The sequence below is a fragment of the Pelobates fuscus genome, chromosome 1 (genome assembly GCF_036172605.1).
Source record: "Pelobates fuscus isolate aPelFus1 chromosome 1, aPelFus1.pri, whole genome shotgun sequence".
Taxonomy (NCBI): Eukaryota; Metazoa; Chordata; class Amphibia; order Anura; family Pelobatidae; genus Pelobates; species Pelobates fuscus.
The window spans coordinates 372,790,734-372,818,315 of record NC_086317.1 but is presented as its reverse complement, the minus strand read 5'-3'; the positions used below and the strand labels follow the sequence as shown (position 1 = coordinate 372,818,315).

The window sequence follows — 27,582 nt, the reverse complement described above, 5'->3', positions numbered from 1 at the left end:
AGGGAGGGGGGGGAAAGAAATTGACAGGGAGGGGGAAGACTTTGACAGGGAGGGGAATTGACGGGGAGAGAGAAATTGACAGGGAGGGGGAGTGACAGGGGATGGAGTGACAGGGGAGGGAGTGACAGGGGAGGGAGGGGGAATGAGAGTAACAAGGGAGGGGGGGAGAAGAGAGTGACAAGGGAGGGGAGAGAGATTGACATCCATCACACACACACACACACAATCACACACAATGCACCCCTTACACACAAAGACAATGAACCCCTTGCACACAGAAAAACACACAATGCATTACACACACAATGCAACCCTTACACACAATGCATCCCTTACACACAGAGAAACACACAATGTATTCCTTACACACACTCAATGCACCCCTTACACACACCCAAAGCACCCCTTACAGACTCACACACTTCATCCCTTACATACACAGAAACACACCTTGCAGCCCTTACACATACAAACACAGAATCACACGATGCCTTCCTTACACACAAACCAGGACATCCCCTACACACTCCACCCCCTGTGAACAAACTCATTTGTGGAACATAAAGGTGGACCCTGGGACCCAGACCTTGAGCTGTGTAAAGGGCCACAGTGACCACAGTTACAAACAGCCTCCAGAGATCCTGTTCTACACCAGACCAGTGGAGCCAGACTGCAGCTAGAGCCCATCATCATCCTCATCTGGTTGTAAGTAGGCAATCTAGTATATTAAAGGGAAACTCCAGTGCCAGGAAAACGATCCGTTTTCCTGGCACTGGAGGGTCCCTCTCCCTCCCACCCCCCAATCCCCGGTTACTGAAGGGGTGAAAACCCCTTCAGTGACTTACCTGAGGCAGCGGCGATGTCCCTCACCGCTGTCTCCGCGACGCTCCTCCTCTTCATTGCGTCGGCCGGTGGGCGAGACTGATCTCGCCCACCGGCCGAGGGGACCTAATGCGCATGCGCGGCAATGCCGTATATGCGCATTACGTCTCCCCATAGGAAAGCATTGAAAAATCATTTCAATGCTTTCCTATGGGGTTTTGAGCGACGCTAGAGGTCCTCACACAGCGTGAGGACGTCCAGCGACGTTCTAGCACAGGTTTCCTGTGCTAGAACCCAGGAAGTGACCTCTAGTGGCTGTCTAATAGACAGCCACTAGAGGTGGAGTTAACCCTGCAATGTAATTATTGCAGTTTATAAAAAACTGCAATAATTACACTTTCAGGGTTAAGAGTAGTGGGAGTTGGCACCCAGACCACTCCAATGAGCAGAAGTGGTCTGGGTGCCTAGAGTGTCCCTTTAATCATGGCACTAATCTCTAATTTACCTCACATTAAAGAAACACTATAGTCCCCAGAACCACTGCAGCTTAATGTAGTGGTTCTGGTGTCTATAGCCTGTCCCTGCCGGCCTTTTAATGTAAACACGGCGGCACTGCAGCACTAGCGTTAGTTAACATGGCAGGTCATATGGGTGGGGCATTGTGATGTCACGGGGGGGGGGGGCGACAAACTTTACTTTTGCCTAGGGCGGCAAAAATCCTTGCACCGGCCCTGGGCTGACCTGCATTTGGTAAATAAACGTTCACAGAATTTAGACAGGAGAATGAATGTTGGATGAACTTAAAAAAAAAAAAAAAAAAAAAAAAAAAAAAAGAAAATACACCAAAACAACTCAAAAGAATAAACATAAAAACCCCAAAAGTCTTTCTGTGCACGGCTCTACCAAAGATGACATTTTTCAGGTGACTGATTTGCAATGCTCATAATGTTATGTTTATTTTGTAAGAGATGACATTGAAAAGATAGAAACATAGAATGTGATGGCAGTTTAGAACCATTCGGCCCATCTAGTCTCTGCCCAAGACTGCCCAAAAACACCTAAATTATTCTGGCAGGAATTATTTTTACGCCGATGAATAGGCACTGCTGAATAATATGGGATTTTCCCTTCTGCAGTATTTCACCATTGGGTGAATCTCCTGCTGATAAAGTAGTTTATGGGTACAGTCCCTTCAGTGTTGTGTCAAATGCATTTAAGTGGATATTTTTGCATCCTAAGCCCTCTGCCTTCAATGTCATAATGATGAATTGTGTTTCATCATTACCTGTGCAAAAGCAATGATTTGTAGAATGGCCTTGACAGACAACCTTGTTAGGACGCCTTTACCTCCTTAACAGTCCTTTAGAATGTCTTCACAAAGGCTCAGAAATACCTTGGCTTAAGAATCCATTCATCTCTTGAATTGAGGTGGAGCATAACTCAAAGTGTCACCAACCTGCTGTCATATATTTTTAATTCATAATGAATGGATTTAAAACCCTCCATAAAGACTAAAAAGCCTCTATGAAGACATCAGTTATAAGAATAATAAAAAAATACCTGATATAATTATTTTCTCCCTCCAAGGCCGCTAAACAATGCTAAGGAATTCTAGTATCTAGGCCAGTACTGATTCTGTGAACTATGTTTCCTATGAAATTCCTCTTGATTGAACATAATTGGAAAGTATTCCTTTAATATACAGTGTCAGAGATCGCCCATTATTGCTGTAGACCAGGGGTAGTCAACCTTCAGCATTCTTAAAGCCATAATGCTAGCAAAGCATCAAGGGAGATGTAGTCCACAGCATCTGGAGTTCTGAAAGTTGTGCATCACTGCTCTAGACCAGGCAAAGGCAACCTTCGGCACTGCAGCTGTTTTGGACTACACCTCCCATGATGCTTTGCCAGCATTATGGGTGTAAGAGCATTATGGAGAATGTAGTCCACAACATCTGGAGTTCAAAAGTTGTCCATCACTGCTCTAAACCAACATCACTTAAAAGAAAACTATAGTGCCAGGAAAACAAACTTGTTTTTCTGGCACTATATCTCCCCCCTCCCTCGCTCCCCCTCCTTGTGGTACAGAAGGGGTTAAAAACCCCTTGTGTCACTTACCTGGGTCCAGCGCCAATGTCCTTCAGCACTGGCTCGGGTCAGTGCTCGCATTAGAATTACTTCATAGGAAAGCATTATACAATGATTTCCTATGGGGATTTGGATGACGCTGGAAGTCCCCATGCATAGCATGAGGACGTTCAGTGTCAGTTAGGTGATCAAAAGTCACCCAACAGCCCGGATGTATGGAAGAGAGCCAATAGAGGTGGAGTTAACCCTGAAGGGTAATTATTGCAGTTTCTTAAAAAGTGCAATAATTACCACTGTAGGCTTAAGGGACCTGAGACAGTGCACACACACCACTTTAATGAGCTTAAGCGGTCTGGGTGCTTATAGTGTCCATTTAATGAGTGTTTTTACATAATGAAATGAATAAATATGAAAAAGATCGATAAGTGCCCTTCGTACACTGTACACCAATAGGTTTATTCACTTAACAGGGAACCAAGTAGAATAGTTTCCAAACATATACACAATGTCCCTGTTTAGTGAATTAACCACCATGTGTACTATTAAATTCATGCAATACTGGTTATGTTATATATTTGTGTGAATGACACGACATGATTAACAAATAAAACAACCAATCACAAAGGTAGCTATTCTCCTAATACAAAAAACTAATAAACAATCAGCTTCCACAATGATTTACTATACTCAATAAAAATAATTAGCTGTTTAGCAGAGTAGTGTAAACAACAGCTTCAGATGTACTGCAATTCCCATTCTCATCAGACAATATTGATGATAGTGGTGGTTGTAGTTTAATAGCACTTGGATGGCTGAAGATTGTGCAATCACGTTTAGGTGTAATTCTGTTTCCAATCCATATTGTGATATATTGCAATGTAATGGGTGACTCACTTTAGAAGATTTGAAAAAGCAGAAAAACTACCTTAATTATAATGAAAGAATCAAAACTTATTCAGGCAAATCTCCAATTTCAAACTTCATATTAATTGGCAAAACTAGGGGACAATTGGAGCAAAGTATGTGCAATTTATATTGACCAAAGAAAAATAAATCAAAGCATAGAAATCTGCAGAAAGTTGACTATTGATTGTTCCAAGTTAGCATGAATGTATATTATTTCAAGCTGTTTCTACTTAGTTTCATGTACAAAACAAAAAATAACATTACTGACTGCTGAAGAATGGCTTGTTTGGGTTAGAAACACTCTAGGCTGCTTTCAGTGATTGCTACTGTACTGTTGAAGGTAATGCTGGGGGAAGTGACTGGCTGATATACAAGCACTGATTGAGTCAGACATAAAGGGGCTTTTGTCTGGAAGCAGTCACCACTGACCCCAGCTCAGCCTACAAGACCATAAGATGCAAAGCATCAGTAGGCTAGCCCAGTGCACGCAGCCTGGAGGCATATCAAACCTCTCACACTTTATACAGAACAACATGAATACTTAGTGCAAATAAAAAGAAATAAATAAAAAAAAACATGCATATTCTATTTTGTTTTTAATCTTAAAAAACATGCAGTTTTCTCTTGTGGTTGATTTTCCTTTTAAATCCAGTTATTGTGGTAAGCTACAAGTCTTTCATCACTACGTAAAAAAAGATGATCTACTTCAATAATTTATACATGGTATTTGTTTTACTGCCAATTATGCTTGCTTGCTGAGCCTGGGTTAAACCAAGAGGCTGCTCGAAATAGTTTTTTTAAACTTTTTTTCTTTTAGTATTTTGCTTCTTATTCAAAGAACAGGGAATTTGAAGGGATTCTAAAAAGCTTCCATGATGTGTAAGTAATAAGCGCAGAGCTGTACCAACTTTGCAGCCAACTCATGTAATTCCAAGTGAAAAAAAAATAAAGCAAGGCAAGGCCAGAATATGGCAAACTAACCAATTATACTTCTTCATTGGGCTACTCATTTGTAGAAGGTTGACCATTCACTAAGAATTAATTTGATTCAAGTCAGTAGTTCAAGATGGCGAATAAAGGTTAAATGCTTCCGATATTCTGACAAGAATAACGTGTGAAAAGGGAGGAGGTGCAAGGAATATTAAATGAAGGGTGTCCTACGGATTCTGTTCTAACCACAAGAATGGTCCTCCCCTTACTACATCTCATTTACCATGAGAAATGACTGGAGTAAAAGGGAAGTTTGGCACAACTTAACCAGCCATACTGTCCTTTCAGCAATCACGCAGAGGCTGTTGGTCCCTTGCGGTAAATCTGTATCATTCATTTCAATCTTGCATTTAATTTATTTGTTTTTGCTAAGTTTTTTCTTTGCTTTTAAAGTTTATGGTAGCTTATTATTTTTATTTTAAATGATGCCTACTATTTAAGGATGTGATATTTGATAGCATGAATTTACATTTGTAATATATATATATATATTTTCTGCAAGGATTTTTAGTCAACAGGTACTGGTTCAGCAAGGCACCCACTCAAAACCAGACTACATTTAAATAGGTTAAGAAAGTAAGGTGAATTATTGCCTGGATTACAAAACTATGCTGCATAAATAAAGTACTAAATGACATTCTGGGTCAAAACAGGATTAATATTGGAATGCACAGAATCTGACCAAATTGGCACATATATCTGTAAGTCCTATTAAGCAAATATTTCAGTCTTTAGCACGTCACATTAATAGAGTCCATATTTGGATCACCTCATTATGGCCCCTGTATAAATGGGATCGGATGGCTCTTTTTGTTTTGATTTGCCCTTCTATACAATAGGTGTTTTGGCAATGGTTTCACCATACGACAACGGTAGGCAAATAACTTACATGTTTCTCATTTACTTTCCAGAAGTAAAAAGCTCCAATTGCTCCAAAGAGGAGAAGTAGTGCCCCGGAGATTAGTACCACTGCCCCGATTCTCAGAAGGCGCCCACTGCTGGACGGTTTTACTGTCACTGCTGTATATGCCTAAAAACAAAGGAACACAGGTCATCTCAGCATAACTTCACAAAGAAAGTATTAATTTATAATATACATAGAATATTGTAGGCTGATGCTGGCTGGTGTTTGAACTACATTTACAATGATTCATAGTTACCAGGACTAATCACCTAGTTATGATCAACTACATTTCCCATGAGGCTGAGGCACTCAGACTGGGCATTACAGGAAATGTACACAGACATCTGGGGTCCCAAGGTTAGACATCATTGGAATAGAGCGTTAGAATAACTAGAAATATTTTCTTCATCCACCCTTGTATTGTTTTGATATGTAAACCTTCTGATTTTCAAACTGTTTAAATGTATTTACAATGGAAGCTTTAGATGTCACAAATAATTTCACTAGAAAACCACAGAGTTCAACTCTGCCATGTTACTGTCTACACAGCAACCTGTGGTGACAGTCCCTCCATGGCAATAATTGTGTCAAGATTGCAATAAAAAAGAGCTTTATTTTTTTTATTTTTTTGGTCCAGTGCTTCTGCATCCTAAATTGTGCTTGTTACATTACCTGGCTGCCTCTCATCAAACCGCATTATCGTGTATTCCCTGAAAGTCTAGCTCAAACAGCTGCAAATCTTTCACAAATTCGTGTACTTTACTTCATTTTGACACCACTAATCCTATTGCTATCTAGAGCAGAAGGCAATGTGTAAAGAATATTAAATGTATGCATTTATGAGAGGTGTATTAACCAGTATTCTACCTGTGTTATACATTCTGCACTATGCTACATTTCCAAATCTAGGGGGATTAGCTACACAACCTTCAACCTAAACAAAAGTCAAACACTGGATTCCTTGATACACACGAAATTCCAGCAGCAGGCATATTTGCATTCCACGCCATGAGGACATGTTTACATAGGCATAATGGCGGACACACAATATGTTTAATATTCAATGATGGCTTGTCTTGGCACCTCACATATATCCTGAATACATTTCCCAGGAAGCCCAGTGAGCCTAGAGGCTGGCTGGGCACCAAGGGAAATGTAGTTCACAAGCATCTGCAAAGTATGTTAGAGCATGGCATATTAACCCTTCCAATGACATGAATGGCATATTCTTACACATTCCTGTTTGTATCGATTGCAGTAAACACAAGGGTTTGGAAACAACTTAATCTGAGGCAGCCAGTGAACAATAATACTGTAACACCTAATCGCCATTACAATAAAAGATGCTCACTTCAGACTATCAAGTTCCATTAACTACTTCTCCCAGAATATAAAAAGAAACACACAGTGGGAAAAGTTCGTTCCATTTCATACCTTTGAGTAGAGAACTACTGCCAATATTATATAGGGGTTATTCACTATGCATGAAACTGTAAGGAAATGATAAGTCAAAAGGCAAACTTCTAGCCAAAGTAGCATAATGTAAATATAAATAAATGAAAGAAAAAACGCATATTGAACTGGACAATGTTTCTTGATTGAATATGTTGGCTTGACATGTGTAATAATTCTCCCAAAGTCCTGTTTAATAAATAAACCCCACATCTCTCCTATATAATACCCAATACATGGTGCTTTACTTCCCCCATAATTATTGCACATACTACTAAACTGGGTAAAGAATGTGCCCAAAGCTAGGGGGTGGCGTTTATTAACCTCTCAGTGTCTGAGTGAGTGCCAGCGCATCATTTCCCTTACTTATGAAAGTCACAGAAAAAAAAGTTGGCAAAAAAGTTTAACATTGAGAAATGAGGTGCGTGGTACTCACAGGCGGCAGGTTCTGCTCGACGTCCTCGGGTCCCGCTAGGGCAATAGGAACTTTCTCCGAACTCTCTGCCATTGTGTGCTGCAGACTCAATGTGAACCACTGGCCCAACTCAGCGATCTGCCCAGGGTTAGAAGGACCACGTGACTCCGCCTGTCACTCAAGAGTCCTCAGAACACCTGCCCGCCCATTCACCCACCGCCTGCGACAGTAGAGCTCCTCGTCTCACGTGGTGAGGGGTGCTCCTCAGACCTTGCCTTTCATTCCCCAGCTTGTGCATAGAGCTGTTCCATTATTTATTGAACTGCTTGGAAATAGCTTTCCTCCTAAATAGTTTTGAAGAATTAACGTCCACATGTGTTAACTGAGCCAAACTATCTTCTTCTGGGAACAGGGGAGCTATTCATTCACCTTCAGCTCCACTGTTTACTCCAGGAATCTCTGGTTTTGGATGGAGTTTTATTGACTTCTAGGGACCCCGTCCGTGAAATAAAGCACTACTGTGTTACAGCAAAATAAAATATGTCAGAACATTTGTTTTTCAAGACTTATTACTTGAGGGGAATAATTTGGTCTCTATAAAAAATATATTGATACAAATAAAATGACCTTATAAAGTGATGTACAGGAGTGCAGTGCTACTTACTTTACTCTATTAAAGGGACACTCAGGACCCCGAAAAATACTTTTTTTTTCATTTTTATTTGGCTTTCTGGTTGACGTAGTGAAGGCAGGAGCCAGGTAAGTAGTCAAACCATTCTAAAATGGTTCGACTACTTATACAATGAAGGGCACTAAGGCACTCCTGGCACAATAATCACCACACAACTTTGTAGTGTGTATGGTGCTTGGAGTGTTCCTTTAATTGGTTGTTGCAGACATATCTAAAATGATATCCAAGTGCCCATATAAATGATCAGTGATCACATGTAAGCATATTTAAACATTCACATATACACACCGGACTTATCAGTCCTATATAAAACTGTCTGTGCATGATGTCTTTAGTGTTGTTTTGCAACTCTAGGTCTAGCCAAGTTTATTCACCCTTCCTCCTATATAAAAGACACAATATACTATGAAATGTAGTCAAAATTAAGGCAACAAAAGCTGGTTTGGTGAAATTTTACAAAAGAATAGTTGTCACGGCTTGGCTAATTTAGTATCAGTTTTGCAATATGGATTTCAATATGCTACAATTGGGTGGTTAGTGTATAACTCTGTATATCACACTCTGGCACATACGCATGCCTCCCAACTGTCCCGCTTGTGGCAGCACAGTCCCGATTTTGGGGCGCTGTCCTGCTTTACTTACCTTGTGCCCTACATCTGCGGACACCAGTGAACTGTCCCTGGGCAACACAGCAAAAGCACATCATTAGAGGCGCTCACGCTGTGAAGCGGGCACTAGGATTATGCAGGGAGAGTTTCAGCAGGTACTTTCAGCAGTCCCTGGCTCTTTTGGATGAGGCTGCCGCTTTTCTGGGTGGTCTCGCCCATTGTGGGCATCACTCAGGGCCATCTATAATATGAATAGGACCCCTGGGCGAAGCATTTTCTTGGGCCCCCTGACCCCACCTCCATCATACCCCCCAATTACGCCCAACCCCCAATCACACTGACAGACATACTGACACATACACACACACAGACAGACATTTTAAAACATTCGCAGATACATACTGACACACACATACACTGACACACAAATATATACTGGCAGACATATTGACATACATACATACACACACAGACACATACACTGACAGATATACTGACACACAAAGACACATACACTGACATAAATACTGAAACACACACAGACACATACACTGACAGACGTATTGACACACACACACAGGCATACTGACATATACACACACACACACACACACACACAGGCATACTGACATACACACAGACAGACATACTGACCTACACACAGACAGACATACTGACATACACACAGACACATACACTGACAGATATACTGACATACACACGGACACATACACTGACATATATACAGACACACACAGACTTACTGATACAAACACAGACATACTGACACACACAAGCATACTGACAGACATATTGACACACACACAGACATACTGACAGACATACTGACATACACACAGACATATTGACACACACACAGACAGACATACGACATTCCCAGATAGACATACTGACACACAAACACAGACATACTACTGACATACACACAGGCATACTTTCATACACACACACACATACATATACACAGACATACTAGCATACACACACAGACATACTGACACACACACATACACATACTGACATACACACACACATACATACTGACACACACACACAGATATACTGACACACACACACACACACACACACATAGAGGCAAACTGACATACATTTAGCCACCCTCCAGGTTCTTACCTTTTTCTGGAGGGTAGTTTCCCTACGGTCCAGTGGTAGGCTGAGGCAGTTGGGAGTTATCCTCTGGAACTCCCCTCCCCCCTTGCCTTCCTCCTCCCGTGCGGTTTTGATCTCCGGTGGGAGGAAGGTAAGCCCGGCACCCATAGTGTGCGGGCATCCTTAGTGTGCAGGCCGGTGCGGCTCTGTGCAGCTGCACCACTGGGTCCACGAGGGCTGTGCCAATCATGGGGCCCATGGGGCCCATGGGGCAGCTGCTCTGGCTCGCCTTAAAGACGGCCGTGGCATCGCTAGGGAAGCAGTTTGCACCACTGGCGATACCCTCTAAGGACCCCACCAACCGATCCCGATTACCAGAGCAATGTTGCGAGGTATGTATACGTATGTAAAGGGCAAATGTCTATAAGTGTGAATGCTTTTGCATGTTCTGATACATATACATGTGTGATGCATATGTTTTAATACAAAGAGTGTATATTTTGTGAGAGAGTGTATTATTTGTCTGTTGTATTTATATATTGGTGTAATATATGCTTGATGCAGTGGCATACTAAATAAGGGGGCATATCCTCTACTCAGTCTGACAGGAAGCGCTCACTGAGAGCAACTAACAGCTTCCCATCAGACCGGGTACAGGCAGGGCCGGATTAACATAGGGGCTGATGGAGCTGCAGCTCCAGGCCCAGGCCCATGAAATAGGCCCATTGATCCGCGGGGGAGCAGCTCTCCACAGAGAGGCCAGACAGTAGCTCCGAGCCTGCGAGACATGGGGACGGTGAGAGACTTGGGGACGCTGAGACATTGGGATACTGGGAGACATAGGGACACTGTGGAACATGGGGACCCTGAGACACTAGGGCCACAGTGGCCCCATGTCTCCCAGTGGCCCCTAGTCTCTCAGTATCCCCATGTCTCCCAGCCATTGTGCCCATGTCTCCCAAGGTCAGTGGTGTCTCTCAGTGTCCCCATGTCTCCCAGTGTCCTTGATGTCTCTCAGTGTCCCTAGTGTCTGTGTCCCTAGTCTCCCAGAGTCCCCTAGTCTCTCAGTGTCCCCATGTCTCTCCCAGTGTCTCAGTGTCCCCATGTCTCACAATGTCCCAATGTCTCTAAGTGTCCCCTAGTGTCCTAGTGACATCGGGACACTGGGAGACATAGGGACACAGACTCTAAGGGACACTGGGAGACATGGGGATACAAAAACTAGGGGACACTGGGCGACATGGGGACACTGAGACACTAGGGGACACTGAGAGACATGGGGACACTGAGGGACACAGGGAGACATGGGGACACTGGGCGACTTTGAAACCTGGGAGACATGGGGCACTCCCAGTTTCCCCTTGTCTCCCAGCCAGTGTCCCTCATATCTCAGTATCCCCATGTCTCCCCGTGTCCCTGTTGTCTCAGTGTCCGTAGTGTGCCAGTGTCCCGAGTGTCTCAGTGTTTCCTAGTCTCCCAAAGTCCCCTAGTCTCCCAGTGTCTCAGTGTCCAATGTCCCCCAGTGTCCCCAGACATACACACACAAACGTACAGACACACATACAGAAACACACACATACACACACACACACATGCAGTTTGGCCATGCATTAGGGTCAGGGCCAGATTAAGAGCCCAGTGGACCTGGTACTGACAATTATGATGGGCCTAATTACAAAATCTTATTGACCAAAAACACTAAAACAGTCCTACCTCCTAAGTGTCATGCATCTGATGGAGATGGTGCTGCAGGGAAACTCATAGGATGAAGCTATGAGAAAACACATACCCTATGCTAATCTCACGCTTTCAAGTAAACCCATACCCCCTAAAAGCAGTGTCCAGTAAAGCAGGAAGTCTCTGGATGGGGTAAAAGGGTGGGCCACTGACACAAATCACATAATCAGAACTGCCGAAAGGGATGAACATATACAAAAAGAGGAAATTTCTGTGTCTCCATGTCTCTTAGAGTCTGTGTCCCTATGTATCCCAGTGTCCCCATGTCACTAGGACACTAGGGGACATTGAGAGACATTGGGACACTGGGAGACCTGGGGACACTAAGATACTAGGGAACACTGGGAGACATGGGGACACTGGGTTACTTTGAGACACGAGGGGACAATGGGAGACATGGGGCACTGAGACAATGTTATACATAGGGGACACTGATATATAGGGGACACTGGAAAATTGATAAAGACCTGGGTACAGGTAAAAAATATTGCAGTGTCCAATAAACCTGCTTAAATCTATCACAGTGAGTGCCTGAGATTTTTTTCTTTTATACACTTGGGGGCACTGTGAGACATTGGGACACTGGGAGACTAGGGGATTCTGAGAGACTAGGGGACACTGAGACACTAAGGACACTGAGACACTACGGACACTGAGAGACAACAGGGACACTGGGAGAGATGGGGAACCGAGACACTCTGATACATAGGGGACACTGTGATACATTGGGGACACTGGAGACTTGATAAAGACCTGGGTACAGGTGAAAACGTTGCGGTGTTCAATAAACCTGCTAAAAATCTATCACAGTGAGTGCCTGAGATTTTTTCTTTTATACTAGGGGACACTAGGAGACATGGGGACACTGGGGGACATTGGACACTGAGACACTGGGAGACTAGGGGACTTTGGAAGACTAGGAAACACAGACACTAGGGACACTGGCACACTACGGACACTGAGACACCAGGGACACTGAGAGACATGGGGATACTGAGATACGAGGGACACTGGCTTGGAGACATGGGGACACTGGGAGTGCCCCATGTCTCCCAGGTCTCAAAGTCACCCATAGTCCCCATGTCTCCCTGTGTCCCCATGTCTCTCAGTGTCCCCTAATGTCTCAGTGTCCCCATGTCGCCCAGTGTCCCCTAGTTGTTGTATCCCCATGTCTCCCAGTGTCCCTTAGAGTCTGTGTCCCCATGTCTCCCAGTGTCCCGATGTCACTAGGACACTAGGGGACACTTAGAGACATTGGGACATTGTGAGACATGGGGACACTGAGACACTGGGAGAGACATGGGGACACTGGGAGACATGAGGATACTGAGATATGAGGGACACTGGCTGGGAGACATGGGGACACTGGGAGTGCCCCATGTCTCCCAGGTCTCAAAGTCGCCCAGTGTCCCCATGTCTCTCAGTGTCCCCTAATGTCTCAGTGTCCCCATGTCGCCCAGTGTCCCCTAGTTTTTGTATCCCCATGTCTCTCAGTGTCCCTTAGAGTCTGTGTCCCCATGTCTCCCAGTGTCCCGATGTCATTAGGACACTAGGGGACACTTAGAGACATTGGGACATTGTGAGACATGGGGACACTGAGATACATCAGGACACTGAGAGACTAGGGGACTCTGGGAGACTAGGGGCACAGACACTAGGGACACTGAGAGACACCAAGGACACTGGGAGACATGGGGACACTGAGAGACACCACTGACCTTGGGAGACATGGGGACACTGAGACACTAGGAACACTGGCTGGGAGACATGGGGATACTGAGAGACTAGGGGCCACTGGGAGACATGGGGCCACTGTGGCCCTAGTGTCTCAAGGTCCACATGTTCCACAGTGTCCCTATGTCTCCCAGTGTCCTAATGTCTCAGGGTCCCCAAGTCTCTCACCGTCCCCATGTCTCGCAGGCTCGGAGCTACTGTCTGGCCTCTCTGTGCAGAGTTGCTCCCCCGCAGATCAGTGAGTAGAGAGAGGCAGGGAAGGAGATGCTGTAGCTTCTTATCCCTGCCTCTCTCAAGACAAACAGCGATCCCTACTGGCCAGCGCTGGTATTGCAGAATAATCTCTGTTTATACTCTGTTTATTACTGCAATACCGGCACCGGCTAGGCAGCCTCAAATACATGAGAAATACTTCTAAAAATGACCTGGCAACCATAAGAAATACATGAGAAATACCATGAGAAATACCTGGCAGAGTAGTGAGTAAAAAAAAAAAAAAAAAATAATAAAAAAAAAAAAATATATATATATATATATATATATATATATATATATATATATATTGTAATCAATGGGCCTATTCCATGGGCCTGGGCCTGGAGCTGCAGCTCCATCAGCCCCTATGTTAATCCGGCCCTGCCTGTACCTGGTCTGATGGGAAGCTGTTAGTTGCTCTCAGTGAGCTCTTCCTGTCAGACTGAGTAGAGGATATGCCCCCTTCTTTAGTATGCCACTGCATCAAGCATATATTACACCAATATATAAATACAACAGACAAATAACACACTCTCTCACAAAATATACCCACTTTGTATTAAAACATATACATCACACATGTATATGTATCAGAACATGCAAAGGCATTCACACTTATAGACATTTGCACTTTACATACATATACATATCTCGCAACATTGCTCTGGTAATCGGGATCGGTTGGTGGGGTCCTTAGAGGGTATCGCCAGTGGTGCAAACTGCTTCCCTAGCGAGGCCCCTGCCGTCTTTAACGCGAGGCAAACGGGGCAGCTGCTCCGGGCCCAGTTGCTCCGGGGGGGCCCCAGAACAGCTGCCCCGTGAGCCCCATGATTTGCACAGCCCCCATGGCTGCACAGAGCCGCACCGGCCCGCACACTAAGGATGCCCCCTGGGCATATTCCATGGGCCTGGGCCTGGAGCTGCAGCTCCATCAGCCCCTATGTTAATCCAGCCCTGATTAGGGTGTTCCTAGGCAAACCCCTTGCACACGACTATGAGTGTGGGCCTATTACAGCAGGATGGAGCTGCTGGAGATATGTACGCCCCTATGATAATCCAGCCCTGCCCTGTCCTTTTCTACTTAATATTATTATTAATATATATGTAGAATGACATATTCTTCTGACTGCCATGCTGGATAATTCCTATGCAAATTCATTACAGAATTACTGCAAGCACCGTAACTGCTTCATCAAGCTGTAGTGGTTGTGGTGCCATGTGTGCCCTGATATACTTCAGTATAAGGAGTCAAACTATTTTAAAATATTTTGAGTTCTTACCTGCCGTCTGCAGGGCACTGCTCTCTGTTTATACTACTTCCTATGGAGTACTGGAAGCTCTTGAGTAGGAACTTCTGTTAGCTCTCCTGAGGTAATCCCTGCAATGAAGGTCAATTTCATTGTCTAAAAGTATCAGCTAATCACTTTCAGCCAGTGAGGTACACCCTGCACTGCCAGACCGATAGAACACCTCTGGCTCTCCGTAGGACATAGTGGATGTAGGGAGCAATGCCTGGGAAGCTGCAGGTGAGAAGTGAAACTATTCTAAAACAGACTGAATACTTACACCAGGGTGCTCCTTGCACCATAACCAATGCAGCACACTTGGGATGTTCCTTTAAAGAGAGTTCATGTCTCTTGGCATTATACCACTAAAAGGAGTCTCTAGGCAATATAACTATTTCATCTTATTCAATTGGTCATAGTGCCTAGAGTCCCATGGCACAGTAAATCCCTTCGGTGTTAAAGCATTTTCCAATCAGAGTCCCCGGGCCACCCACAATGTGTCCTCTTGACTTCCTTATTCATACCAATTCATATCAGCAACGGTCAGCTGTGATAGGCTGAAAGCAGTCAGCAGACACTTACTGACAATCATGCTTAGCACAGGAGCACTAACAGAAACTCTTGCTTTGTGGAACCGTAGAGCAGTGTCTGACATATAAGTAAAAAATAAAACCGTTACCAAATGACTTGAGTACTTACTTACAGTGGGGGAGGAGGGTGCTCTCTGTAGTGATTATCGTGCTTGGATTTTTATTTCAAAATATATTAAAAATTTATGTGACAAACCAAATTCAATTTTGGCTTAGCCACTGTGGGGGCTTTTGGTGCATGGCTGCTGTTCTGTGCTCTCAATGCTCTCTTGGACTGGTCTAGCATACTGGGATATATCCTGGTTGACCGCGATATGTGAGGCTGAAAAGCTGTTTACCTGTGACTTCAGAGGGAAACAAGACAGTGATCGTGTCATAACACACACAGGATGTTGTTGTTAGCAAAGGAGTCAGCGGGAAACAGAGTCTGCCTCTCTAAGGCATGCACATATATTTCTGGATGTTCCTTCATACCGTGTAGGTCATATTGAAGGAGGTTTGCAACTTCAGTAGTCTCCGTCTGTCACATCTATGTATATTGCATGATCCATGTGATTAGGACCATCCACACTGAGATCTGTGTGCAAACAAAGGCCATTCATTTGTACTTGCCCCTCAGGCAAAAGTTGCCAGCCGTTACCTTGATAGAGGAATGAATAGGATTTTGCTCAAGCCTTATTTCTAGTCTAATTCCCACGCCTGATAAAAATTACTACTACACTGGCAGCATTCTGGTTATTTGGCCTGTAAACCTCAATTAATTCCCAGAGCCCCTTTTGCAGTGTGAGAGACTAATGGGGTCTTGATTTAATGTGACCAAGAACCAAGAACCACCAAAACACTTTTTCTGCCTTATCTTGTTATTATTATTATTTCTTTGAGACAAATAGCATGGAATCGATCCTCTGACTGGTATCTGGATGATGGATCTGTTATACTCACAAACGGTACAGCCGGCTTTCTAGACATCTTTCTGTAACTGTTCTTATTGCCACTTCTGCCCTGGTTACTGCTAACGAAAAGCATTTCCAAATCCTGTCAATGATGATTTTTATCTCACTGAAATATCCTTTAATTGGTGTTAAAGGAACACTATAGTGTCAGGATTACAAACATGTATTCCTGACACTATAGTGCTGTGTTGAGGCTGTTTAGCTCACTGGTCCCTCTGTCTGTGCAGTGAAAAGGTATTTTTACTAACCCTTTCTTTCACGCTGCCCCTGTCTCCCACGTCCCACCTTATTGGCTAAGATCATCAATTTTGATGATCTCACTCAATCCAAAATGACATACAGTACCAAACAGCATCTCCTCATGGAGATTCATTGAATCAATGCATTTCTATGGGGAATGTTCAGTCTCCATGCAGAGTGTGGAGATGCTGAATGCCAGTGCTGCACACTGTCCAGCACTGACACAGGAAGCACTTCTAGTGGGCGTCTGAATGACTGCCACTAGAGTTGTAACTAGCCTGCAATGGAAACACTGCATGTTCTCTGAAAAGGCAATGTTTACAGTGCTAAGGCTGCAGGGACTTACTATAGACACCAGATCCACTTCATTAAGTTGTAGTGCCTCTGGTGACTATCATGTCCCTTTAATTTATTTGGAAGCCATATAAAGGATTATTAAACAGAATGCATTGTATTTCATCTAAAAAGGCAATCATCATGAGAAAAACACAACTTTCCTCTGTTATTGCTAATTTCAACAATTAGGTTCAGTACCTACGTTTTCTTAAAGCTTCATTAAGTCTACATGTTTGCATCAATTGGCTTTCTACCACTTTTGCAAAGCTTAGATTTGTTCCTAGTCAATACAATCACTATACGGGACTTTCTTTCCTCGGATGACCTCAGTGCATCTTATTTTGAGCATGAATTCTGCATTCTGCACTGAAGGATAACAGACACTGAATATAGATTGTAAGTAATAGACACAAGGAATCCAAACTAACCTGTGAATAGTGGATTTGGTATTATTTCAGTAACAAAAATAAATTATACCCATCAGACAAAAAACTGACTAATACTGTTAAATGGAAAAAAAGGTTTGGACAAAATGTATGTAGTATGTGCATTATACATTAAATTTGATTTTTTATTTCTTCCTTAAATTCTCATTGTGTCTCATGATAATCAAAGCACAAGCTCCTTTTGAGACTGTGTGAGTGGAACCCATAGGGCATGCTATTAAGCTTTTCTCTCTCCTTACTTAAAGGACCACTCTAGTGCCAGGAAAACATACTCGTTTTCCTGGCACTAGAGTGCCCTGAGGGTGCCCCCACCCTCAGGGACCCCCTCCCGCCCGGCTCTGGAAAGGGGAAAGTGTTTAAAACTTACCTTTTTCCAGCGGTGGGCGGAGAGCTCTCCTCCTCCGATCCTCCTCTTCTCCTCCCCGTCGGCTGAATGCGCACGCGCGGCAAGAGCTGCGCGCGCATTCAGCCGGTCACATAGGAAAGCATTCATAATGCTTTTCTATGGACGCTTGCGTGCTCTCACTGTGATTTTCACAGTGAGAATCACGCAAGAGCCTCTAGCGGCTGTCAGTGAGACAGCCACTAGAGGAAATAGGGGAAGGCTTAACCCATTCACAAACATAGCAGTTTCTCTGAAACTGCTATGTTTATGAAAAAATGGGTTAACCCTAGAAGGACCTGGCACCCAAACCACTTCATTAAGCTGAAGTGGTCTGGGTGCCTAGAGTGGTCCTTTAATGTCTTTCATTTGGCTCTGGTTTACAATACATAACATTGTTTGTAAATGAATTTTGGAAATATGTTCTACATCACCTCTAACCAGTGTAGATTTTAAAGGGACACTAAAGTCACCAGAACAACTTTAGCTTAATGAAGCAGTTTTTGTGTATAGATCATGCCTCTGAAGTGTCATTGCTCAATTCTGTGTCATTTAGGAGTTAAATCATTTTGTTTATGCAGCCCTAGTCACACCTCCCTGCATGTGAAGTACACAGCCTTCCTAAACACTTCCTGCAAAGCGTAATCTAATGTTTACACTTCCTTCATTGCAAATTCTGTTTAATCTCTGTAGGGCATCCATACGGCCTCCTGTATGTAATTAAAGTAAAATATACAGAGCAGGAGTTACAAACTTTTGAAGTAAGTTACATCTGATTGAAGACGCCTTTTTGTCATGGAGGTCGTGTTAGTCACAGCCAGGGAAGTGTGGCTAGGGCTGCATAAACAGAAACAAAAGTGATTTAACTCTTAAAGGACCACTATAGGCACCCAGACCACTTCAGCTTAATGAAGTGGTCTGGGTGCCAGGTCCAGCTAGGGTTAACCCATTTTTTTTTATAAACATAGCAGTTTCAGAGAAACTGCTATGTTTATAAATGGGTTAATCCAGCCCTCAAAGCCTCTAGTGGCTGTCTCACTGACAGCCGCTAGAGGCGCTTGCATGATTCTCACTGTGAAAATCACAGTGAGAGCACGCAAGCGTCCATAGGAAAGCATTGATAATGCTTTCCTATGAGACCGGCTGGATGCGCGCACAGCTCTTGCCGCGCGTGCGCATTCAGCCGCATGGGAGTAGAGGAGGAGGATCGGAGGAGGAGAGCTCCCCGCCCGGCGCTGGAGAAAGGTAAGCTTTAACCCCTTTCCTCTCCCCAGAGCCTGGCGGGAGGGGGTCCCTGAGGGTGGGGGCACCCTCAGGGCACTATAGTGCCAGGAAAACGAGTATGTTTTCCTGGCACTATAGTGGTCCTTTAAATGGCAGAGAATTGAGCAGTGGCATGACCTATACAGAAAAACTGCTTGGTTAAGCTAAAGTTGTTTTGGTGACTATAGTATCCCTTTAATAATTAAAGCGGCACTGTCATGCCGAATCCCGTTTTTTTTTTAACCCCCACCCGCCTCCACTACATCCAGTTTGACCCCTTAGTCACCCCCAAATGCCCCTAAGCCCCCCATATTACCTCTTTTTAATCTTTATTTTCTGCCCCGATTTTTATTCACGGCGCTGCCATCTTTGTGTGGGTAGATGAAGTCCCTGTGGGACACGTCATCTGCCCACACTAGCTATCACTGAGATTCCCGCACATGCCCAGTGAAACACCTGGACATGCGAACGGGAATTTCATCTATTCATTCATCAGACAGACGAATGAATGAATAGAAAAATCAGACGAACAAACTAACACTGAGTATCAGTGTTCGTTTGTTCGTTCAGTTTGTTACAAGAAAGGAGCTACCGGCGTGCAGCTCTCTCCTTGTAATATGTAAAGAGAGAAGCGTCATGGAGCAGTGCTCCCTGCTACTTCATAAGCCCCCCCAGGTCCCCCTCTCACTCTATCGGAGTCAATATGACCCCCATAATAGCATAAGGGAGATTAAAATATCCCGAATGCCCCTGCTCGCTATACCGCGAGTAGGGGCATGTCTACTAAACAGTGAGCAGCCCTGAGCGGCGGGTGGGGGCCATGAAGATAATGAGGGGGGGGGACCTTCTGTCCTCCCTCAGGCCACCACCTCTGGGTGGTGGGTGGGGGCCATAATGATAATGAGGGGGGAGACCTACTGTCCTTCCCCCCCTGGCCCCCACCCCTGGGTGGCGGGTGGGGGCCATAATGATAATGAGGGGGGACCTACTGTCCTCCACCCCCCCGGCTCCCACCCCCGTGCGGCGGGTGGGGGCCATAATGATAATGAGGGGGGGACCTACTGTCCTCCCCCCCAGCCCCCATCCCTGGGCGGCGGGTGGGGGCCATAATGATAAGGAGGGGGGACCTACTGTCCTCCCCCTTTCTGGCCCCCGCCGCTGGGCGGCGGGTGGGGCCATAATGATAATGAGGGGGGGGACCTACTGTCCTCCCCCCTGGCCCCCACCCCTGGGCGGCGGGTGGGGGCCATAATGATAATGAGGGGGGAGGGGGGACCTACTCTCCTCCCCCCCCAGCCCCCACCCTTGGGCCCTAAGTCAAATCCACCCCCATCAAAGGAGACTAGGGGTCTCCAAGCCCCTAGTCACCCACCCCCCCACCCAAATAAAAAGGCCCCTACCTACCCCCGTCACCCTAAAAAATAGTGAGGGGGGAATAAAATAACTAACCTGTAAAGTAAAATTAAACTTACCATTCAACGTCTTCTTTTTTCTAAAATCTTAATTTTTCAGCCCCAAAAAAGGCCAAATAAAAAACCACCATACCCGTCGAACATAAAATAAAATAAAAAACCCGAGCGCAAAAAAAAACCTGACGAAAAAGAAAAAACCCGAGCGCAAAAAAATAATCCATCTTCACCCATGGAGGGCTCAGCGAAGACTGAGCTCCGCAGGGCGGGGGAAGGCTTATAAAGCCTTGCCCGGCCCTGCAATTAGGCTAAGAACACAGCGTGGGAAAGTTCTTTGGAATTTTCTCACGCTGTGTAAAATGACACAGAGCACTGTGATTGGATGGATTTCAAGCCACCCAATCACAGTGCTCTGTGTCATTTTACACAGCGTGGGAAAGTTCTTTGGAATTTTCCCACGCTGTGTAAAATGACAAAGAGCACTCTGATTGGCTTAAACCAACCAATCAGAGTGTTGTAAGCCTAATTGCAGGATGGGGCAAGGCTTTATAAGCCTTGACCCACCCTGCGGAGCTCAGTATGCGGCGTGCCCTCGAAGGGTGAAGATTGAATATGTTTTTTTAGCGTCGGATTTTTTATTTTTCGTCATTTTTTTGCGCTCGGTTCTTTTATTTTATTTTAAGTTCGACGGGTATGATGGCTTTTTATTTGGCCTTTTTTGGGGCTGAAAAATGAAGATTTTAGAAAAAAGAAGACGTGAAATGGTAAGTTGAATTTTTCTTTACAGGTTAGTTATTTCCCCCCCCCCCTCACTATTTTTAGGGTGAGGGGGATAGGTAGGGGATAGTTTGATTTGGGTGGGGGGTCGGGGGGCTTGACTAGGGGCTTGGGACCCCTAGTCACCTTGATTGGGGGGGGGGGATTTTCATTTAGGGCCCCCACCCGCCGCTCAGGAGTGGTGGCAGGGGGGGACAGTAGGTTCCCCCCCTAAATGTTTTTTTAGGGCCCCCACCCACCGCTCAGGGGTGGGGGCGGGGGGGAGGACAGTAGGCCCCCCCCCTTATCCTTATTTAGGGCCCCCACCCACCGCTCAGGGGTGGGGGCCGGGGGGAGAAGGGTAGGTCCCACCCACCATTCTTATTTAGGGCCCCCACCCACCGCTCAGGGGTGGGGTCCGGGGGGGGAGGACAGTAGGTCCCCCCTTATTGCTTTTTTAGGGCCCCCACCCACCGCTCAGGGGTGGGGGCCGGGGGGGAGGACAGTAGTTCCCCCCCTATCTTTATTTAGGGCCCCCACCCACCGCTCAGGGGTGGGGGACAGGGGGGGAGGACAGTAGGTCCCCCCCGTATTGTTATTTAGGGGGCCCCCACCAGCCGCGCGGGAGGGGGGGCGGTTATTAGGTTTTTTGTTTTGGTTTTGTTTTTTTACAGTGAGCAGCCTCAGGCCACAGGCTGCTCACTGCTTACTAGACATGCCCCTACTCGCGGTACAGCGAGTAGGTGCATATTATTTACTAATACTAAGTAATCTTTACTTAGATTTACTAAATGTGGCTGAAAGACCAATTTGGGTCTTTCAGCCTTTTAGTAGATAACTCCCTAATACCGTGGGAATTAGGGAGTTATCTACTAAGCGGCTGCAAGATGCAGCCGTGGCAATGAATAGGATCGGAGTTTCATTCATTAAAATGAAATTCCGATACGAACAAAGTGCCGAATTGCGTTCTAAAAGAAACGAACATACTGTTCTCATTCAGTTAGAACGCAATTCGGCAGTTTTGGCTAAAATGACAGGAAGCATCAAGGGCACACAGAGTAAAGGTAAGAATTATGGGAAAATTGCTCTGACCAGCGGAAATGAAGCACACTTTGCTCCTCCGCTGGTCAGAGCTGGTCAAGCGGAGGAATCCTCCATAAGGCAAAGAGTCCCTACTTTGTCTTATGATTTTAAAGAAAACTAAAGAAGACAGGAAGAAACAGAGAAAAGATCCTGAGAGAGGGGGAGAAGAGGAAGAGATTGAGCAAAGGTAAGTTCGGCATGACAGTGCCGCTTTAAATAGAGAATCGGGGTGAATGGAGAACCATATTGATGCTGTCAAACTACATGGGAAATTGAATCAAAACAGGTAACATTTTTGCCTGTCTGATGCTTGTAACAGAAGCTATAGTACATTTAGCAGTGTTATATCATGACCCAACCTCTTGTTACACTATTTCTCCTTTATTGTGGAATGTAAGCATTATATCTTCTTAAATATATATATATATATATATATATATATATATATATATATATATATATATATATATAAAAGTACAAGTCCTATGATACTAGCCAGGCTTTAAAAATAACTTGTCACAGAAAGTCGTGAGGTTCCAGGGTTGATTTTCAAATTCTCAGAGCTAAATTTCCACTCGCTAAGGACTAGTGGCGAGTGGAAATTTTGAGCCCTATATATTTATTAACATACCTATTGTGTATTATAAATATAGATTTTTTTTAACAGACTTGAAAGCCTTATCACATCTAGATTTGTTGCAGCAATTAATTTAATCCAAATTTATTGCATACTTTACCTAAATCCTACCCCACTGTGATCAACCTGAGCTATGCTAATATATAGAACAGCTAACCAAACAAAGGCTTATATCTGTGTTTTTTTTTTTTTTTTTTAACAAAGCCCCAAATTATTTACATCCCATTAGTAAATATATTATACAAAAAAAAAATCATTGGACTGTTTCCTATGTACTTGGACATGCAGTTATACTACAAGAAATAGCGTTCCAGCTGAAGTGGTAGAAACATAGAAACATAGAAACATAGAATGTGACGGCAGATAAGAACCATTCGGCCCATCTAGTCTGCCCAGTTTTCTAAATACTTTCATTAGTCCCTGGCCTTATCTTATAGTTAGGATAGCCTTATGCCTATCCCACGCATGCTTAAACTCCTTTACTGTTTTTTTTTTTTTTTTTTTTAAATTCTTTATTTTGGTTGTGCGTGGTATAACAAAAAGCTTGTTCAGCCACAACAGCGGTCACAAGCAGTAATACATCAAACAGAGGAAACATAACGTGGCATGTAATTATACCGCACATTTTAGTTTTATGAGAGAGTCTAATAGGGTCCGCCGTTTCAACAGTGTGCTAAAGATTTATAAAACATTCGACAGTGTCACGTCGCCATATAAAAACTCAGGTACATCACATTTTGACACAAATATGGCATGAAGTTAACAGCACGTTATTAAATGCGTGATGATCAGGCTAGGCAGACGTGTCTAGGCATTGTTCTCAGCAGTTTAAATTGTTAACGAATCAATGCAAAACATAACGACAGGTAAGAGTTAAACATTTTCACCACCCTACATAACACCGCTTTGCTATCTATACATAAAAGTCTAATGCTGCGTCAAGGGTTAGTGTGTGAATACAGGTTACATTTAAGTGTAAGGAGGAGTTTACAACGTTTATGGGTACACATATGAGTTGTGTTGAACAATTGCGTAAAAGAATTTGTATAGTCAGTTGCATGGTGCTGTTGCTCAATTAAGTTGCAGAAAATGAAGATAATAAAAATACAATCAAAAGAAAAATTGCATTGGCTCCGTTTACATATCTGTGATATAGAGCGAGTAGGTGGAAAGCTTGCATGAGCCAGTGATCTAAAGCAGTTGCCTAGTGTGTCGCATAGAGCGGTAACATTGGCCCACAACTGAGTACTATGGTTTAGGACCAGTCAAGTAGACTTAGGGCAATTAAATACTAGCATTTGTTTTTGTTTTTGTTTTTTGTAAATTGAGAGGTAAACAGTCAATACATAAACGTTGAATGGTTATAAACTGAAGTTAAAGAAAAGCATATATACAACTCGTAATGGGTGAGAAAATTAGTAAAATAATAGTAGAATAATAGTAGTAAGGGCAGCTATCACAATGCTCAAATACAGTGTGGGTGGATGGGAACGTCTGAACCCGGGTAGTGAGTTGAGCTGTTAACGCTAGTGTTGCTGTGCCCTGTCTGGGAGAGTGAGGAAGAGGGTAGATGGCATGTCAAGCACGTTAGTAAGGCAGGTGTGAGTGTTGCCGGATGGTCTTTGGCAGTGGAGCAACTGCATGAGAAGCTTTGTGTGTTTATATGACATAAGCAAGCTGACGTTAACTAGGCTGTGACGTCCGGGGATCGGTCAGCTACGCTAGTAATGCAGTGAGAGATATTTACAGTAAGCCCGTGAGAGGCGTTAGCATAGGGCGGGCTAAGCAATAGCCAGGTTGTGGCGTGTAAGGATTGGGCCTGCAGTGCTAAGTGCATGCGGTACCTCTGGCTTTCCAAGCAAGGGGGTAGTGTGAGATGTGTGATGGCAGGCTGTTCTACAGCTAGGACTAAGGTAAGGGAGCATATCCATCGCAAGTTATATAGCGTATAAAAAAAAACAACAACATATGCACTTAATAAGTCCCGCTCTCTCACCCGGACGGGCGCTGGTATAATAATAAAAATAAGAGTAAAAATAAAAATAAAAATAAAAGGAGTTGCAAGCCGATTCCTGATGTCATCCGCTCGCTTAGTTAGATAGGTCCATCCGTGGCTCAGCGTGATGGGTGTCGTGTTTGGGAGCACCGGGTGCCAATAGCCGACTGTCCTGAGGAGCTAAGTATATGATAGGGCGGTAATTGCCCTGGTTGTGGTCGTCCATAGGCAGTCACTTGAACCTTCGGGACCGGGAACATAAGAGTCTCGGAAATGCAGGTAGTTGTTCGGGTTAGAGTTCCCGTGTGTACGGGCCAGAGCCCTGGGTTATGGCACCTTCAGACTTCTTTGAAGTGCAGGTTGTGGCCGCGTCTGCCGGTAAGTCCGATGGCCGCCTGGGGACAAATTCCGGAGCGGTAGCAGTTGCCCAGCGTGAAGGGTGTTGGAGACTCGTCGGAGGCTTAGACAAGTTAGGTATGTCCAGGGGTAAGCCTAGATGCCTCAGGGCCGACTTTGCTTCCTGCAGGGACCTAATGGTGTGCGTGGATTCGCCTTTGTTAACCTGCAGGGTGTGCGCAGGGCCCCAGCGGTACTTCACATGGTGTGTGCGCAAGTGAGCAGTAAATGGCCGTAGGGCTCTCCTCCAAGCCAGGGTGGCCCCAGAGAGATCCGCATAGAACTCAAGGTTCATGTCCTCAAAAAGGTAAGTTGGGTGTTCTCTGGCAGCTGTCTGGACTGCGGTCCTGTCCCTCTGGGTTTGGAATTGAAGGATCACATCTTTAGTAGCTGTGGCCGGGGCTGTTGCAGGCTTTGGGATGCGGAATAGGCCTTCCAGCGTCACTGCCTTAGCAGACTTCGGGGTCAGCAGTGCTGAGAGGAGCCTGCGTGCGAAGTGGGGCAGTTCAGCATCAGGTATATCATCTTTGACGCCTCTGATCTTCAAATGTTTCAGGCGGCGGTTATTTTCCATCGTGGCGAGTTTCAACTCAGTTTTTTCGTTTTGCTGTTTAAGCTCTGCAACAGCCTGCTGCAGATCCTTGATTAGGCCTCCGTGAGATTCTAAGGTTGTGTCCACCACCCTTAGCCTGCCGTCTAGGCCCTGCAAGGCCTCCTTGAGCGATGCCACATCGGCCGAGATTTTTTGATGGTGTTCCGCCATCAGGTCTCTGATTGCCTCCATGCTTACCGGTGTAGGTTTTACCGCGGTTGGCTGGGGCTGTCTCCGATCCGGTGTCTGATGTGGCCGGGCCGGAGGGGTCATCTCCTCCGCTTCATCGGAAGTTTCCTCGTAGAAATCCGAGCATCCTCCATGCATGGACGCCATTCTGGAGCTAGTTGCGCCCTGGGCCTTCCGCCAGATTTCGTCGATCTGTAAGTCCAGTCTGGGTTTGTCCGGTTTAAGTTTTTTTGTTTTTCGCCCCATTTAGGTGCCGGTATGCTATGGGGTCCCCACGGGGGTAGGTTAACCCGATAATAAGGGTTAAAAACGCCGTTTTTAGTTGTAGTGGCCTGGAGCTCTTCAGCCATGCGACCAGTCGCTTCAGTAGTCAAGCGCCGCCCCAAACTATTCAACTCCTTTACTGTTTTAACCTCTACCACTTCAGCTGGAAGGCTATTCCATGCATCCACTACCCTCTCAGTAAAGTAATACTTTCTGATATTATTTTTAAACCTTTGTCCCTCTAATTTAAGACTATGTCCTCTTGTTGTGGTAGTTTTTCTTCTTTTAAATATAGTCTCCTCCTTTACTGTGTTGATTCCCTTTATGTATTTAAATGTTTCTATCATATCCCCCCCTGTCTCGTCTTTCCTCCATGCTATACATGTTAAGATCCTTTAACCTTTCCTGGTAAGTTTTATCCTGCAATCCATGAACCAGTTTAGTAGCCCTTCTTTGAACTCTCTCTAAGGTATCAATATCCTTCTGAAGATAGGGTCTCCAGTACTGTGTACAGTACTCCAAGTGAGGTCTCACCAGTGTTCTGTACAATGGCATGAGCACTTCCCTCTTTCTACTGCTAATACCTCTCCCTATACAACCAAGCATTCTGCTAGCATTTCCTGCTGCTCTATTACATTGTCTGCCTACCTTTAAGTCATCAGAAATAATCACCCCTAAATCCCTTTCCTCAGATGTTGAGGTTAGGACTCTATCAAATATTCTGTACTCTGCCCTTGGGTTTTTACGTCCAAGATGCATTATCTTGCACTTATCCACATTAAATGTCAGTTGCCACAACTCTGACCATTTTTCTAGTTTACCTAAATCATTTTCCATTTGGCTTATCCCTCCTGGAACATCAACCATCTTACATATCTTAGTATCATCCGCAAAAAGACACACCTTACCATCAAGACCTTCTGCAATATCACTAATAAAAATATTAAAGAGAATGGGTCCAAGTACAGATCCCTGAGGTACCCCACTGGTGACAAGCCCAAGCTTCGAATATACTCCATTGACTACAACCCT

The 27,582-nt window shown here is 44.6% G+C and overlaps 1 protein-coding gene across 1 annotated transcript in view; it reads right to left on the bottom strand.

Moving 5' to 3' along the window:
• The window catches only part of CNMD (chondromodulin), a 90,525-nt gene extending 82,769 nt beyond the window's left edge, over positions 1-7,756 (bottom strand). The window contains exons 1-2 of the mRNA XM_063425962.1: positions 7,598-7,756; positions 5,695-5,835 (exon numbers count right to left, since the gene is read on the bottom strand). Of these exons, the coding sequence (XP_063282032.1) occupies positions 5,695-5,835; positions 7,598-7,669 (213 nt within the window). The 5' untranslated portion in view covers positions 7,670-7,756. The remainder of the gene's footprint in view (positions 1-5,694; positions 5,836-7,597) is intronic.
• Between the last annotated feature and the right edge of the window lie 19,826 nt (positions 7,757-27,582).